The sequence below is a fragment of the Centruroides vittatus genome, unplaced genomic scaffold (assembly GCF_030686945.1).
Source record: "Centruroides vittatus isolate TY-2023 unplaced genomic scaffold, ASM3068694v2 contig_550, whole genome shotgun sequence".
Taxonomy (NCBI): domain Eukaryota; kingdom Metazoa; phylum Arthropoda; class Arachnida; order Scorpiones; family Buthidae; genus Centruroides; species Centruroides vittatus.
Genome location: NW_027122327.1, coordinates 132,105 through 149,301, shown reverse-complemented (window position 1 = coordinate 149,301; position 17,197 = coordinate 132,105). Strand labels below are relative to the sequence as shown.

At 32.7% G+C, this 17,197-nt stretch overlaps 1 protein-coding gene across 1 annotated transcript in view; it reads right to left on the bottom strand.

The window, feature by feature from the left end:
- Nucleotides 1–3,989: 3,989 nt before the first annotated feature.
- The window catches only part of LOC136978797 (hemocytin-like), a 31,094-nt gene continuing 17,886 nt past the window's right edge, over nt 3,990–17,197 (bottom strand). Inside the window, exons 39-69 of the mRNA XM_067274617.1 lie at nt 16,939–17,082; nt 16,719–16,866; nt 16,257–16,322; nt 15,948–16,169; nt 15,160–15,260; nt 14,769–14,919; nt 13,929–14,092; nt 13,562–13,657; nt 13,330–13,492; nt 12,700–12,756; nt 12,484–12,606; nt 11,220–11,476; nt 10,935–11,146; nt 10,656–10,852; nt 10,349–10,528; nt 10,043–10,278; nt 9,769–9,970; nt 9,299–9,649; nt 8,716–8,886; nt 8,606–8,631; nt 8,148–8,310; nt 7,983–8,054; nt 7,751–7,842; nt 7,556–7,669; nt 7,350–7,436; nt 6,928–7,041; nt 6,198–6,290; nt 6,001–6,123; nt 5,886–5,931; nt 5,665–5,817; nt 3,990–4,285 (exon numbers count right to left, since the gene is read on the bottom strand). Of these exons, the coding sequence (XP_067130718.1) occupies nt 4,095–4,285; nt 5,665–5,817; nt 5,886–5,931; nt 6,001–6,123; nt 6,198–6,290; nt 6,928–7,041; nt 7,350–7,436; nt 7,556–7,669; nt 7,751–7,842; nt 7,983–8,054; nt 8,148–8,310; nt 8,606–8,631; nt 8,716–8,886; nt 9,299–9,649; nt 9,769–9,970; nt 10,043–10,278; nt 10,349–10,528; nt 10,656–10,852; nt 10,935–11,146; nt 11,220–11,476; nt 12,484–12,606; nt 12,700–12,756; nt 13,330–13,492; nt 13,562–13,657; nt 13,929–14,092; nt 14,769–14,919; nt 15,160–15,260; nt 15,948–16,169; nt 16,257–16,322; nt 16,719–16,866; nt 16,939–17,082 (4,515 nt within the window). The 3' untranslated portion in view covers nt 3,990–4,094. The remainder of the gene's footprint in view (nt 4,286–5,664; nt 5,818–5,885; nt 5,932–6,000; nt 6,124–6,197; nt 6,291–6,927; nt 7,042–7,349; nt 7,437–7,555; nt 7,670–7,750; nt 7,843–7,982; nt 8,055–8,147; nt 8,311–8,605; nt 8,632–8,715; nt 8,887–9,298; nt 9,650–9,768; nt 9,971–10,042; nt 10,279–10,348; nt 10,529–10,655; nt 10,853–10,934; nt 11,147–11,219; nt 11,477–12,483; nt 12,607–12,699; nt 12,757–13,329; nt 13,493–13,561; nt 13,658–13,928; nt 14,093–14,768; nt 14,920–15,159; nt 15,261–15,947; nt 16,170–16,256; nt 16,323–16,718; nt 16,867–16,938; nt 17,083–17,197) is intronic.

The window sequence follows — 17,197 nt, the reverse complement described above, 5'->3', positions numbered from 1 at the left end:
GGCACAGATGGCGCACGACATCATTCTTCACTAGAGCCCTATATAAACAGAGTATGGCCACTCTAACGTATGGACGCCATTTTGAGGCCAAAGTTGGAGTGTCACAGTACTGCTTAGCATTTAAATGAGCAATGTTAGTTAAAAACAGAAATTCGATTCAGAAAGAAGTTATATTAAGTTAAACATTTTTAGAAATAATTTTTAATTATGTTCGGAATAATTGTAGTTTATAAGTGATGGACAAAATATATAACAATAACTGGGCTAGAAAAGCGGCCGGATGGCCGAGCGGTCAAGGTTAGCAGCCTGCCGCCCCGGGGACCCGAGATCGAATCCGGACAGGTCGAGAAATCCCCAGGAATTTTTCGGGGGGTGGTCCGTCCGGATATGTCGGTCCCCGTCCCTCACCACCCGGTCGCCTCATTTTTGGCCTGGCCGAACCCATAATGGGCTTGCTATAAGAGGCCCTCTTAGTGCCCACTGGGCGGAAAGAGTTAAAAAAACAAAAAAAAACAGGGCTAGAAGCAAAAAAGTAAATATGTTTAGTGGATCACATTTATTCACAGCACTATTGCAATATAAATAATCTGAAAAATATGTGTTTAAATTTAAAAATATAATAACTAAAGACAAAAATTATAAAAAAAATCAATAAAGTTTATTTTCCAACAAGAAAAACTCAAGTAACATAGTAACAAATAGTGATTTTTTGCAAGGGGTGCAGATAATTACTAAATATCAATCATTTATTAATAAAAAGGGTAATTTCCCTGTTACAGGGGGTGTTCTGTAGTCGTCTTTACAATGTCCGTAAAGAGGGAAGAGGCAAGCCTTGTTCAATTAACATTTCATAGCCTGATCTTCCACAAGCAAATTTTAACTGCACAGCCTTTCTTATTGTATTATTTTGCCATTTTATTTTCCGTGTTGACACGTTTCCAAGGGCTGTTATTTGATTAGGATTGAAAATTAATTTTATGTTTGTACTCTGTGTGTTGACTCTAGACTTTAATTTTCTTATCTCTTCATAGTGATCCTTATTCTTTTCTGCACTCTTTTAACTTTATGTAATGCATTATGCAATTGAGATTACAATTCATTAATTTGTTTTGATTTTGGTGACAGTGGCTGGCTAACAAGATTACCGGAGTCTTGAAATACTGAACCAGATGTATCATTGTCTTCATCTTCATTCGTGCTTTTACATTCTTCAGCATTTTCTTCAAAAAGAATCAAAGTATGCAATAAAAAAATAGAATATTTAATAAGAATATTTTAAATTTATATTATAAATATACCTGTACTGGGCTGCATAGATGTCATAGGAGATAATTTGTAGCGTAACTGTGGTCCAAGGTCGGATCTATACGCTCACAATTGTTTCTATGCCCTGTTTTTGATTCAGAGCATCTTCTCTTAGGTGCAGGTCTGTGAGAAAAAAGTGTAGGATGGCATCAAGCTTCAGCAATCTTCTTCCATCCTTCCTGTGATTCTCACACTGATCTTTCTCAAAATGAACCTATGAGAGTTAATTGTAAACATTCACATCACTAAACCAATATACTTATAAAGGTTAAAATGTATTAACAGACTTAATACTCTTTAGCTTTAGTTTATTAATGTGCAATGTACGACAATTAAATAGGTAGGCAAAGCAGAAGTCCTTTCTCATAAAAATTCTGATTCTTACCTCATAAAATTTTGATTCTTTCTCATAAAAACTCTGAAAAAGTAATGCATATTTTCCAGGAATCCATAATTTCTTATTTTCATCCAGCCTGTTTACTTTAATCGCCAATGCTTTTTTTCCTAGCTTTATCACTTGGAAATCGATGCAGTTTGAATTTAGGAGCTCTATTTTGAGCAATTAATGGCTGATCAACCCGGCATGATCTAATTTTATGTAATAGCTTTAAGAGCGATATAGTTGTATACAGGGCCGGATTTACATAAGGACATTTGGGGCCTGTGCTCAGGGCCTCCACAAAACTGTGTTTAAACATAATTTTTTTCCTATTACTGCAACAGGCTAGTGTGGCCTAATCATGAGGGCCACAGGCGAAGAAAACCAAACCCGGGGAAAAAACCTATGAAACATCGGAAAATTTCAAAAAAAATTTTATATAGGTATTTTTCAATTAAATTAAAATAATTCGTTTTACACAATAAAATACACATGTATGTTTACAATAATAACCTTATTTTTAAATGAAATTTACAACTTCCTAGTTGAAATCTAGTTGAAAGTACAGTAGTTTGTGTAAATTTTCTAAATCATCAAATTTGCCTACTCTTAAAGGGGAGCCCCACCGAATTTGTGCCCAGGGCCCCTGGATTGGTAAATCCGGCCCTGGTTGTATAGATAGATCTAAAGGCTAAAATAATAATTTCTAACGTCAGTATAGCAAAGTAAGAACTAACTTGATGTTTAGAATCTATTTTAGATTGGAACTACCTGGTATATAAAGTTTCGAATCCTGTTATTTATCGTAATAAATAGCTGATTGACACTCACTTGACATAAGCGAATCGGAAGCTGGCCTCATAATGGCGTCCACAAACCACGTGATCGGCAGTAGCCAATCATATTTTGACCCCCCAGTTGACCATACTCTGTTTATAGAGGGCTCTATTCTTCACCACACATTTGCAATGCATTTTACGAATTCTTGTAATATTAATATTAAAAAGATAATACTACTTTTAATTTAATTTTATCTACAAACCAAGCGTATCCGTGTAAAATAGAACAATCAATCGTACTTGTATAAGAGAGTGGAAACGAACTTCTAACTGCAAATGTGACACTCACTTTGCTGTACTATATTACACATATTGCAGTCTACAATTCATTTTATGTATAGCGCACGTAACCGAGACTAATTACTTTTGATTTATTTATTATTATTTATATTCAAATTAGTAGTTGTAATTCATAAATATGTTAAGGAATGTTACACCTGTAAGACCGTTAACGAGATATGTTTGCGATGTCTTCATTGCCATAAATGTAGATGGTATACAGATGGAAGTTTTTATACCAAAATTATACCTAAATATACCTATATTTTTCTGAACCGCGGTCTACATGATCTCTAAACCACTGTCGGCGTCTAAACGTTGTCTGTGCAATGGCCCCCTGTGTTTAGGGAACGGAACCGCTTGGCCACTGATGGTTCTATATTTCCCGTTAAATATTTCAATAATTGATTTATAAGGAGTTATAAAATTATTTATAAAAGAATAATTCCGTAATGTTTGCATTATCGAATTACATCTTCATTCTCGAGTTTTATCTAATATTATTCGTAAGTTTTTCTTCTAGTTAATAAATTACTTTCTATATTCTCAAGAGAACTGCCATTTATTCTACTCGCGACAATCATTCACTCCAAGGTAAAATGTTAAATACTAACCGAATTTTTAAAATTAATGGTGTCTGGAAAGGGGTTGAAAGGGCAATTTCCAGGGGCACCACCAACAAAAATTTCAAGCCAATCTTTTATAAACTTATTACTGTAGTGAGAATATCGAAATTTAAATTTGGCGCTGTGTCTGGGAACTTTAGATTGCTGGTGTGGCACATTGCAACTCCAGAGGTCACGTTAGAAACAACGAACGAGGATACCGGTGAATTTCTCTGATAAAGGTTCTCCCGAAGAAAGATATCTGAAGCCAACACTGTACGTGGGGTCCACAACTCTAAATTTTCCCGAAATAAAATGCGCCAGTATATCTATATCATTACTGAAATCAGAATGATGTTTTAAATACCAGCACTTTTCAGCAATTTAATTCTGACGATAATACTCAATCCTCTGGAATTTTCTATAATCTTCTAATACTCGAATTCGGGTATTTCTTTAATAAGACAGCTTTGAGTATTGGTTATTCGATTTTGTCCGCCAGAATGGTTTGAGAATCGATTTTTATAACGAAGTAAATAAATCAGTATTTAAAGTTAATAAGCAATTAACTCGAAATTCACGTATTGGACGAAATAAAAACATTTAATTAACAACAAAAAAACACAATTTTTAAAGTAATAAAACGAAGAAAGTTGAGGGTGATGAGTAAAAAAGCGCTGACTCGAATTATTTCGAAGGTGTTCTTTCCAGAATTTCTTCTTCATGAATCAACCCTTTGCACTTTGTGCACTCGCACGACACAGGTTTACGATATTGTTTGGTGAGAAATGAACCATCCCTGCATTCAAACTCTATTGACATTGGTACAGTTTCTTTTGCCACGCAGCATCTACACATTCCGTCAAAGTAATCCGTATCTGAAAAATACCAATACATAAAATTAAGTAATGCAATAAGATTGACCAATTTTTCGGAAGAATGTAACTTCTTTAGAAATGTAAACTTATTTCTACAAAATATGCAATGTGATACATTGCATTACCCATTTTAATATTACATATATATTTTTAGTTAGATTTACCTATGGTATACAAAATGGCGGCTCGTCTCTAATTCCAGCAAACAGAAGAAGGGAAACAGTGGGGACACACGTTCTAACCTAACCTAACCTATTCTAATAATTTGGTTGGTAATAATTATGGTAATTTATTAGAATAGGTTAGGTTAGGTTAGAACGTGCGTCCCACTGTTTCCCTTCTTCTGTTTGCTGGAATTAGAGACAAGCCGCCATTTTGTATACCATAGGTAAATTTAACCATATTTTTTAATATACGCGTATTGTCTTTTTGTGAATTCATATATTTCCTGTCTGAAATATAGAATTTGCTGCCTCTATAAGCAATAAATCAAGTTTATAAATGTAGTTAAGCATTGTGTGATAAACCACTCGGTAAAGTTTATTACTTTCCAAGAGAGGAAAACTCTTGTACTTATCAAGTTGATAGGCAAACAATTGTGACTAAATTATTAAATTATCTTTTTGTATATATTAATACATAATATCAATATTATACCAGCATATAAATGAAAAATTTTTATTTATAAAATCGATTTTGAAGTGAAATGGTGATGAGGTTTCAACGCTGATTTATATGCAAATAATCATTATTTTACGTACAGTACTCATGCATTCTGTTAAACTTCCGCCGCAAAAAGTTTGATTTTTTTATTTGCAAGAAGATTTCATCTTTATTTTGAAAAATATTAATAAAGTTAAATAAATTATTAGCGATTTATAAGATCGTTACGAGATGATCAGCAAAGACGTGATGCAGAGGGTGTCTGAAAAAGATCTGATGTATACAGTACACCAAAGTATTGTGTTTAAGGAAAGCAAATAAAGACATGGTTTTCAGTAATCATTTCCGCAATAGAAGTACAATGTGCGCTATTGTTGCTAAAGGTTTAATTTGTGAATGAAATTTTTAATAGCGATGGATAGAGGAGATGGATCCATTTGTTTCCCCCGCTCTTATGACATAACCACTTTCAGTTTTCACTTGTGGAGATTTGTGAAGAGCATAGTTTATAAAACACGTGTTATGGAGATCAAAACACTAAAAGGTCGCATTTATCACTCTAGTCATGTTATCTGGACACAATTTATTTTTCTAAAATATATAAGAGTTTCTATATTGTATCAGTTCGTTTTTGGGTGTCCTATATATTTCAAGAAAGATCAGAGTTGAGAATATTAATTTTTGAAACAGAAGACAGGATAAAACTCTAAACTTACCATAATCATATCGAACTTCTGTTAAGCATTTACCCGAACAGACCGTTACATTATGAAGTGGGTAAGTATTGTAACAGTAATTTCCCTTTTTGTCATTAAAGTAGAACATTCGATTTGTATCTTCTGGGGGAACCACTTTAGGGTTGCATTCAACTATAAGAAGAGAATTGTAATTAAAAAACCATATTATCGAATGCTTTCACACAAAGAGTTGTACTTACGACGACATATTTGACAGCATCCAGTTTCGTCCAGCATGATTTGATCCTAATGAATGAAGATGAAATTTGCATAAATGTTTCACAATTATAATATATCGTGATTCAAAGTATTTACCTTTGGACAATTCTCGATGTTCGACTTACACACGGTGGTGTAAACTATTTGAACTACTCCATTTATTTCAACACATTCGGCATCGTAGCATTTCTTAATTTCGGAGGTCCAGCGCTTACCAACCTACAACAAATCTCAGAATTCAACAGATTCTATGTATTAAGCGAACAGGAAAAAATACACTTATCCTATCTTACGTCGTATATTTTTCCATTTTCTTCGCACGCGACTTGCGTGCAATGTCCACAGCATACTTCAGAATCGGGTGATGGTTCCACATAACGGAAATTCTAAAAAAAATTCGTTAAAAGCCTTTCAAATACAAGTTGTTAATTACTACTTTTATTACGAATGTCTCGAATTATTCAATTATCAACGAAATTTATTCTTTAAGTAATTATTCTATCGATTATACAGTAGATACTTAAGTCAGTGCCCTATGCAAGATTTTATTTTTGTGCCCTATAATGTCTTTTGGTGGTAGAATATTAATCATAAAACAATTGTTTACGTTAATTAATCTAAAGCTTATTTACGTGTATTTATATTTATATTGAAACTGGCAATTTGTCCCCTGTTGTACTGTACCTGCCTTGTTACGACACTAAGTCAAGTATATTATAGTGTAAACTTATTAAATACGATCGATTGAATGTTTTTCATTAATTTAAGATTTTAATATTCTATTATAACAAAGTCTTTGTTTCTAGTGCATAATTAAGTCAGCAACAGAATGCATTGGTAGCAATGGTAATAAGATACATTATGATTATATGATCACTCAATTTTGTTGAAAGTGTTCTGAATCGAAAATGTTAATGTTTGTTTTAATTCGACACTATTTAACAAACATAAATCACCATTATAAATGAATAGTATCCATACTTTTGTTATATTTTAAAATATTTGAGAGAAATGTGTACTTACAGGAGCGCACGTTATATCACATTCATACTCTTGCCTTATTTTCTGTAGTCCATTATCGCCATTGACACATTTGTACTTGACACATTTTTCGCCCATTGACCATTCTTCTCCTTCCTGTTAACATGGTGGAGAACATTTCAACATCAATTTTGAAAATGGATATTATTATTATAGAGTGGTAATATTTCTAAAACAATTGATATAACTGCAGATGTGTACGGAATATTTTTAATGTTTTATGCGATATTAATTTCCTAACAGTTTACAGACAGAGTAAACAATCTGAATGCTGTAAAATGTGCCATTTTCTTAACCATAAATCCAACAGACGTATAAGATATAAATATAATTATGGTAAACAATGGCAATCTCTTATAACTCACATGTCAACTTTATATTCGATAATATAAGCTTTTGCTTACTTTATACTGTTTGTCTCCTATACAAAACACCTTTATATATTCTGGACAGCATTCCCCTTCGTTTATTACTGGTTCGTAAGAATAATCCTAGAATAATTATAAGATTAAACTATCTCTAAACAACAAAATTCAAGTCACAAAATCGTGAGATATAGAAATATTAATTAATATTTGTACACGGTGTAATAATTTAATGAAAATTTTACGTTTGACTCTACTGGAGTAGGACATTTTTCGGTTTGACAATATGTTGTAACGAGACCTTCATCGTCTTTACAAGTACAGTTCTTGCACAGACCGTCGATCCACTTCTGTCCAATCTAAAGAAAACGAATTCAGTTATACAGTGTCAATAGCTTTGTAAGAAATAAATGAAATTCCAATAATTATTTATAAAGTACCAAATATGCGACAACGTTTTCTTCCCTGACTGGAACTTCAATGCCATTTTCTATTTGATATTCATGCTTATACATACATTTTTCTTTCGGCTCTGTAAAGTAATAGTAAATATTTCTTATTCAATTTTGTTAATGGCCAAAAGATATTTTCTAATTTACATATTTTAACAACCGTGTAAATTGAATTCTTCGGGCGAAATTATGAAAAATTTACGAAAACTCTTGTACTTACTGCATATACATAGTTCAATTATTAACTCTTCATCTGGATTACACTTTTTATCACAAGTTCTAGCCACATCCTCTAAGGAAATAAACCAATCATTTAACTTCCACATAGTAAATTTAAAAATAAATTAGAAGAATGTGGAACAATATGGATGCATTAGCTACTTACCGCAGGTATATAGAACACAGCATTCGGTTTTCGTATCAATTTTCAACGTTTGTTGAGAAGTGCATTCCGGTGGATCCGGACAACTTTTAGGTAAGCAATTAACTGTCAGATCTTGAAAACATTCGCAGACCGTGCATTGATCTTTCTCCCATCGATCTCCAACCTGAAACAAATTCATTGAATATTAAACGAGCTGCGAATTAATGTACAAAATGGTCCTCAACAGTGCCCGGGACATAACTATCACCCGGGCACTGTGGAGCGAATATAACTGGCGCTCGACACTTTATTGGCGCCCCTCTCTCCCCTCCAGAAACACATATAGTTTGTCTTGGAGATCATTTGGGCGCCCTTCTGCGAGTGGCGCCCGGTGCATGATACACCCCCTTGTACCCCCATCGCTACGCCACTGGTCCTCAATCAGTTAAAGTATAAAATAGAAAGGATTTATTACTTACTCTGTGTCCTTCGGCGTCACATATTTCTGAGAATAAAATATATAAAATAATAAACACGAGGTTTGACTTATATAAGTTAAGATTTCATGGAAAAATTTGAATTTTCTTACTACAATAAATAGGATCGACACAACTTCCGTCTTTTAAAACTTTGCCTTCCGGACAGGCACACTGGTATTCTGGTGGTACTTCACAGAATTGTTCGACTGCTTTGTAATTGTCACAAGAATACTGACAATGACTGGTGCATTGGAAAACCATATTTTCTTGACAAAGATCAACTAAAATTATAAAATAATTTCAAATTTCAGTTACAATTACAAAAGACGTTACTTATTTTGTAGCAAAATATAGATTGGAAGATGAATCAAATCTTCAACGTGTAATAGAGAACAAAGAAAATACTAAACAAGCATTTGTGGTCCATATATTTGGAAAAATTACTGTAGAAAAGAGCAAATGAAATCTTTTACATTATCTTTTATATAAATAATCTCAAATTTAACCATTCTTCGATACAAATACTCAACCACACGAACACAAGATGAGTAATTGTTATCGAAAATTCAGAGTTATTAATAGATAAATTGTTGTAAAATTTGATATTAAGAAGGAAATGCAATACACGATTCATAAAAGAAACATCTCAATCTTCTATGTTTTCTAATAAAGTGATTATAAACATATACTTACGGCAGCCACTTTGTGCTAACCATTCATCCAGAATAATTCCTTTCTCGCAGCATTTCTGTGCATACTGAAGTTTTGAATGACAAACAGAAGAACTCTGATTTCGGCTGTAACCCACGTCGTTTTCACACGATTTGACATAGGGGTCAGGATTTACGAACAAATCGCAATCATTTTCTGTAAAAATGCAGATTTCTGGGTTTGGATTTGGTGGTTCCAGTATTTTTTCTTTACAGTGTTCTCTGCTTTCTTTGTCATTTTTAACAAACCAACTAGATGCGAACTCATTTACATCTTTCTCGATGTACCCGTCTTTATGATAAAAGTCATCACTTTGTACAAAATTGCATATACCTAGGTAAAAGTAAACATTAAATCATAAATGTCATCTTTCTTTATGTAAACCCTAAACAGACAGATCAGTATTCAAAACGAATCCTTCAATGTAGCAATTTAAAGAAAATCGTAATTACCACACAATCCCTCTGTAGCATTATAATATAATTTAGAAGGTAATTCCACAACAAATCCGTAATTCGATTCAAAATAGCGAACAATTAAATTAATGTCTGCAATATAAACTAGTGCACTCTTTCCCGGATTGACTGTTATGTTAATTCCGTTCGCATAAAATGGATATTCCTCGTATGCTAGTGGCTTATCGTTGAATCTTATCTACAGGAATAGAACACATTCATGAAATTACTTATGAAATAAGTTACTTTCATTTTATGTAAAATTACTTACGGCTTCTCCTCTGTAAATCCTAATGACATTGTTCTTGTAATTTACAATTAAGCCAGCTGTGCAGGCAGTCCCTGGTTCTTCTGGGCACTCTGTATTAATACCTAATACTTCGAATTCGTAGAAGTATCCGACGAGGTCGTTGCTTCGAGCCAGAACATAGGTACACATACCCTGAAAAGCATATTCTCGTTCGTCAAATGTGATGTAATTAGGATCGCCGTGACCCGAACAAATACCTGAAACATAAATATATTCAATTATTATCCATATATAATTTACTTAAATGTAGTAATTTAAGGTACTTACAGTCGTGGCATTTTTCAGCTTTTATGCAAATGTCTCCGTGTCTAAGAAGACCAGGAGGACAGAAACAACCTGGTACGCATTCTTTTGAGCAAACAAGATTTTTCTGTTGGAAATTATCGCACGTTAGTTCGCAAGAGGGTCCACACTCCCTCCATTCCAATCCGGGTGGGCACTCTGGTACTAGAATAAATTACATTTCTTCTATGTAAAATCCGTGTGTTTATAATTCACTAGCTTTAACACTGGTTATTTATGTAAATAAGTATATAATTTTATTCTTTAATATGTTAATTTCAATTATATTTACCGCAATTATAATTAACTCTCCATTCTTCCATTACGTAACCGGTTTTCTGTTCGCACGTACGGACAAAATCCTCTAATACTTGACAGAGACATTTCGATGGTTCGCTTGATTGCACACATTCGCAGGCAACACCCAAACAAAATTCCATCTGCCTATTTATATCGATGATACGATTGCAGTTATCAAATATGGGATCTCTGAAAAATACGGATTTTTTTATTGTTATAGTACTTACACTTCACTTAAAAGAAAGTTGCAATTCTCCACATAAAATCTTACTTTAAGGAATTACATATTTCATCCGCTTTGATTCTGATTTCGGGAGGACAAGTAGATTCGTAGCATACTTCTTGAGGACCTACGCTCCAGCTATCTCCAAAAGTCTTCACATTATCTGCTATAGTTCCATCCACTTTCTCAAAATCGTCATCTTTAATGCCATTATACAAACCACACAATCCGTTTACACTATGCATCAGACACTTAGAAACCTAAAATGAATTACAAATTTAGAAGAAAATTTCATTTTACAGCACTCGAGATTTTACTTGTTTAGTGATTTACCTTAATTTTTGCATTATTATATTTATTCCAAACGATTTCGAATCCGTGTTCCAAGGAGATTAATCTTATTGTTTCTCCCATTTGCATCAATTGGAATTTCTTAAAACGTCTCGATAATAACCAAAGTTTGTCATTAGGAATTGTTGTTCCTCTGAATTGTATATTTAATCCAGGACCAAATATGATATCAAAACCGTCAACTTTGATTTCCAGGTACCTTCTACAGAAATTGGTTTTATCCGAACAATCTTTAGCAACTGTTAAAAAATTAAAAGTTATTACATTTATATTAAAATCCTTAAAATACCAACAATGTAAAAAAATATATCATTTTGGTTAATGTTACCTATGGTTCCAAGATGGCGGCTCGTCTCTGATTCCAGCAAATAGAAGAAGGGAAACAGTGGGCACGCACGTTCTAACCTAACCTAACCTAACCTATTCTAATAAATTACTATAATTATTACCAACAAAATTATTAGAATCTGTTTTCTTGCTGGAATCAGACGAACCGTCATCTTGGAACCATAGGTAACATTAACCGTAATTTTTAAGGTTATATTATAAAATTATTTAACATATTCATATGTTCATTTGTTGTGAAACCGTGTTGTACTAGATTTTCTTTAGAAGTGTTAACTAAATAAAGGTGGAAAAGAAGCCAGGTGAAGCCGTGTTCAACACTTCTAAAGATATTCATATGTTTTGGACGCATGATCAAGTAATGATCATGCTTGATCAGTAAAGCTGAACATTTCTAATTCAACAGTAAAATTATTTATGACTTGTTACTACTAGCTATCAATGGCGTTTCACTGTTCCAGTTTTATATATTTCTTAAGATTCCTCTCAACCACCCTCCAAATAGTAATTCCTTTTGAATCATCTAAGTATGATCTATACTAATCGTTAAACATTCACGAAGATATAGGTTCCCCCTATTGAAAATTTTATTTCCAAGTGCACACTTGTTTCAAGTTTACACTCACTTATTAGACTAGGTTAGATTTTGAACCATGTTAACACACGACACGTTCCTTCAAGAAACACTGTGTTGTTGTGGCATGCGAAGGAACAGGAAGAGGGTTTATTTCATAAATTATCATATTCCACAAAATATCGTCTAATCTATGATGTTTTTTTACATGCAGAATGGATGTAAAAAAACTCATTACTAAATCTCATGTAAAGTGCTTGTAAAGATTTCAAATTGGTTACGTTATTAAGCAAGCGTTATATCGAGGTTTATAATTTCAACACTTACTTTTCACTACGTATTTTTGATTTTCTTTATCTCTGAAAAGAATATGATTGCATATGTCGTACACGAAATCGTTTCCGTCGAACGTCAAAAACTGGACTGTTGATGTTTCACACACTGCCTCATCTGTAAACAAAATGAAATTTTGTACAATTTCTAAATAAATCATCTATAAATTATATTTTTAATAACAAAGAATAATGTAATTTTTCCACTCACATTCATCAATTCTTGGTACACACGGTTCTGGACTCGGAATAATAGTTATTTCAGACACTATCAGAAAAAGTTCACTTTTAAATCATTTCTATAATTAAACGCTTCAGGATATAAAAATCATTATTTTTAAGAAGAAACAAACTTTTTAAATATTGTAAATCTCTATTTAATACTACGAAAGTATTAATTTAACTTAATACGAGTATTTAATTTTTGAAGTTTAAATACGTCATATTTTTGGGAATGGTATTGGATAATTTCAGAAAAGAAACGAAGGAGGTGAGACGAATTTCCTACCAAGCATACTAGAAAAAAAGTAGGGAAATTAAGAAACAATTAAACAAACACTCAAAGACAAAGAGCGAATCGTGTATAGTCACATAAAGAGGATGAAGAAGAATAAAGGAAGTAGAATTTAAAAATAAGTTAAAAGGGGGCTAAGGAGATAACGTCAAGAGGAAATATACAATTCATAAGTCTTTGTACAAAACGCAGACACTTCAGAGCATTGACGAAAAGATAAAGCAAATAAACAGAGTTCTGATAAACACTAAGAACCAACAGGAGGTCGGAACAGATAAAAGACGAGATATGTTATTTATATATTTGTGTACAGTAACACCTGCATACCTGTAGTGGTACAAGTTCTGTCTTCGTCATCCGGACAATCTTGTTTTCCGTCACACCAACGGTCTTCATCGATGCATTCTTTGCTAGTAGGACAGAACACAGTTCCTTTGTCGCACAATTTACACACGCATTCGCAGTTCTCTTTAATTTCTTTTTTATGATTCTTTAATACATAACAGATTTATGTAGATTTATAATTATCCAATATAACGTTAATTAATTAAGTACAAACCTCTGGACAAGGAGGACAATTCTTTGGATGACATTTTGAACTTCCAAAAGAGCAAATGCATTCTTGACAATCTGCCGTTTCGTGAAGTACATTTGACTACAAAAAATATATATATATTATATTGTAAACATCACAAATCATATAAATTCATGATGTATATTGGGCTGAAAATATTACTTCTTTCTCCAAGCGATTTAAGGCATTTAATATGTTGCACCACTCAGCGATTTCAGTGGTGAAACATATTAAATCTACAGCTTAACAAAACCACAACGCCTTCAGCACACTTGGAAAGATCTGTTTTGCCACTGGATATTCTGTATATTTAAACAAATGGGAGATTTTTATTAACACATTTGACAATTACCTCGTATTTTACTCCATCAACGTAACATGGACAATCCATAACATCGATGCAATTGTAACCATCGCAAACTGTATTAACAGGGCAGGTAGAAGGACAATTCACTTTTAAATCTTCTGGTAATTCTGGACAGTAATCGATTACTCGTGATAAGGGGGTAGTAACTTCTACAAATAATTGGAATGAAAAGTCAGTAATATTCTAGAAGCAATAAGTAATAACCAGTATTAAGAATTAATGTTCATAAAAATAACAAAAGCATAAAAATTCCAATGAACTTCTTACAATATTCAATAAAATACGGAGTGATTCACTCAAACTGAACACTTATTACGTGCAATGTCTCCGTATAAAATGAAAACATGAGCATGAAACACAAACGGTGCAATTCTTTATTTCATGACGAAGCAGTCAATGTTGTTTTACGTTACATGTTATTCACGTGTGACTGTAGAATCCTGAACTATTGAACAAAGGAAGAGTTCAGTTCCGCGTGAATCACCTAATGCTTCGTCTTATATTTTACAAAAATACACACAGAACACAGGATGAGCAGAGTCACTGTTACTATCATGTTTCGTTTTGTAACAGTGGCCGTCCATTAAATTAGTATATAGTTTTCAAGCCATATTTCATCCCCTCCTTCTCTATTGTGAACAATGGCTTACTTTTGGCAAACCTCCTCCCCTTCATTCATATGTAAAATAATTCATGGATACCTCGACATTGAAGAAATTAATAAAAAGTTCTGCGTGTACTTTATATGAAATGGATATATGACAAAGCAAATTTAAAATATTATCGTTTTATTTTCAAGCGGGGTGATTTATAAAAATTAATTACCGAATGTAACAGGACATCCAATGATTTCTAGTCTCATGGCAAACGAGGAACCGTGATAACTTATGGGTTTGATTCGAAGGTATTGAGCTTCTATCAGTGTTATAAACCACTTTGTGACTTGCGTGCTTCGATCAAAATTCCCTTTAAACACCTTAAAAATATTAAAAAGTAATTATTAATAACATTATAATATACAGCAGTATAAAAATGAACGATTACTTTAATCTGTAATAATGTAAATTTGTTTTATTTACATTTAAAAAGCTACATTTCTAGCTATCTACCATATTTGTGTACGGATTGGAAGAATATTGTTTTGAATTCTCTTGTTGCCAACTGAAATACATTGTTATAGCAAATAAAATTAAGTTATAATATAACTAAAACTCACTTTATCTTTACTCGACTTTTCTTTTACATCAGTCCAGTCTATTTTATCAACACTGTATTGAACAGTGTATTTTGTCACCCAGTTATCTTCATCTTGCTGACCTTTAATTAAAATGTGTTAGTAATTTAATAATTGATTCTAATTAAATTCTTTAAACTATTTTAATAAAATACAATTAATACAATCATGAGTAATTAATAGACTATTATCGTAATTGTCATCATCCTACTTACATGCAATGAAACATCTTCGAATATTTGCTTTAAATTTCATTGTTTTTCTCCAAAAATACGTTAATCGGCATCATCGAGTGAAAGAAATAAAAGTGGAGACGAAAAGTAATATTCAATTTAATAACGATCAAATTGTAAACAATAAGAGACAGAGGAAAGAAGCGCTGCTTTCGGAGGAAGAGAGTTGGAAGAAATAGAAATCCTCCAGCAACACAGGAGGAAAATGTAACAATCCTCTAAAGAGACGAGGAAAATGTATCAGTTATCCACAAAAAGTCAGGAGGAAGAGGAGGAGGAGGGCGAAGAAATAATCCTCCAGGAAAAAGATTACAAAACAATGAAACAATCTCTTGTTGAAAGCTACAGAGGAAATCTTTGAACAACAATATTTTGATGTTGCAATTGATATACCATTTCGTATTTGTTTCTAATTGTTTTAAGATCTTTCTCTAAACACCGTGACTTAGCATGATCATCACAATCGAAAATAATTTTGCACGAAAGAATTTCTAGAAAAATGTGCCATAATTAGAAATAATGATGTTAAATAAATACCTTGAGTAATTATTCCACTTAAATTTCTTAATCCCTTGAAATCGATATCTATTACGGGATCTAAATCGTTTTCGGATGCCACCCATCCCCCGGTGCCATAAGCGTCACTCTGTGTTTCCAAGGCAATGCGACTGACGTCACTGAGTGGACTTCGTGAAGACGACACCGTGATCAGGCTGGTCGGTAAGTTGTGTTCCGCAAAACCCATTTTCTCCACGCATGCTGAAATGGTATTGTTAATAAACAAATTAATAATCAAAATCAATTTCACTTAAATTTGTATTTCATAAGTTTAATTGCCATACTTACAACCGGGTAAAATAGTTTTAGAGTAACTTTTAATTATTTCACTTGTGTATACAGGGTGTCTTGTTACTAGAAAATTATCAAAATTATTAAATTAGTTAAAGACTATTAAACTATTTAAAAATCTAAACACACTTAACTACATTACGTATTGACGTAACAATTAATAAATAACGAGATATAACAGAATTCTGTATTAGTTAATCCCTTTATACATGTGAATTATTGCTCTGTAATTTAATGGATCCCATCGACCACTATACCCTACTAAATTATTATTAATTCCTTTATACTAGAGAAGTCCGTATATACTAATTAATCTGTGTTATTTCCTAGTATTGTCTATATATATATATATTAACGAATTGCTGTGAGTTCTTGTATACTCCCAGTGTATTATTTTAAAGTCTGTTGAAAATTCATCAAATAGTAATCAAAGGAACAAAATTCACTTTGTATACTTACTGAGAATAGTAAGACAACCCAATATATCAATTCTCATGCTTATCCAATTGTTCCAAGAGACAGGAATTATTTTTATGTATCGAGCTTCGATCATTCGAGGGAAATAATTGGTGACTGCGGTATCGCTGTCGAAATTTCCTTTGAATTTCTATAATTTAATTAATTTTAAACACTAGTTTTTTACATGTTTAATTCCAGGATGTAGTAAGTGTAGCCCTACCTTTGTCTTACCATCTTCGACAATATACTGCCAAGATACTCCATCGTTACTGTAATCGACGGTGTATTCCGTTACCCAATTGCTCAGTCCATTTTCTCCTTGTGTAATCACTCCGGTTATATTTTTTGGTTCCAAAAAGTCGATCTACGTATAAAAATACAAGGATGTTTTTACGCAGCATTATATAGAGTAATCACAATTAAAGTAACTTTAATCAATGTTGTCTGAAGGGATACGCAGCAATTTGATCGGTTAATTC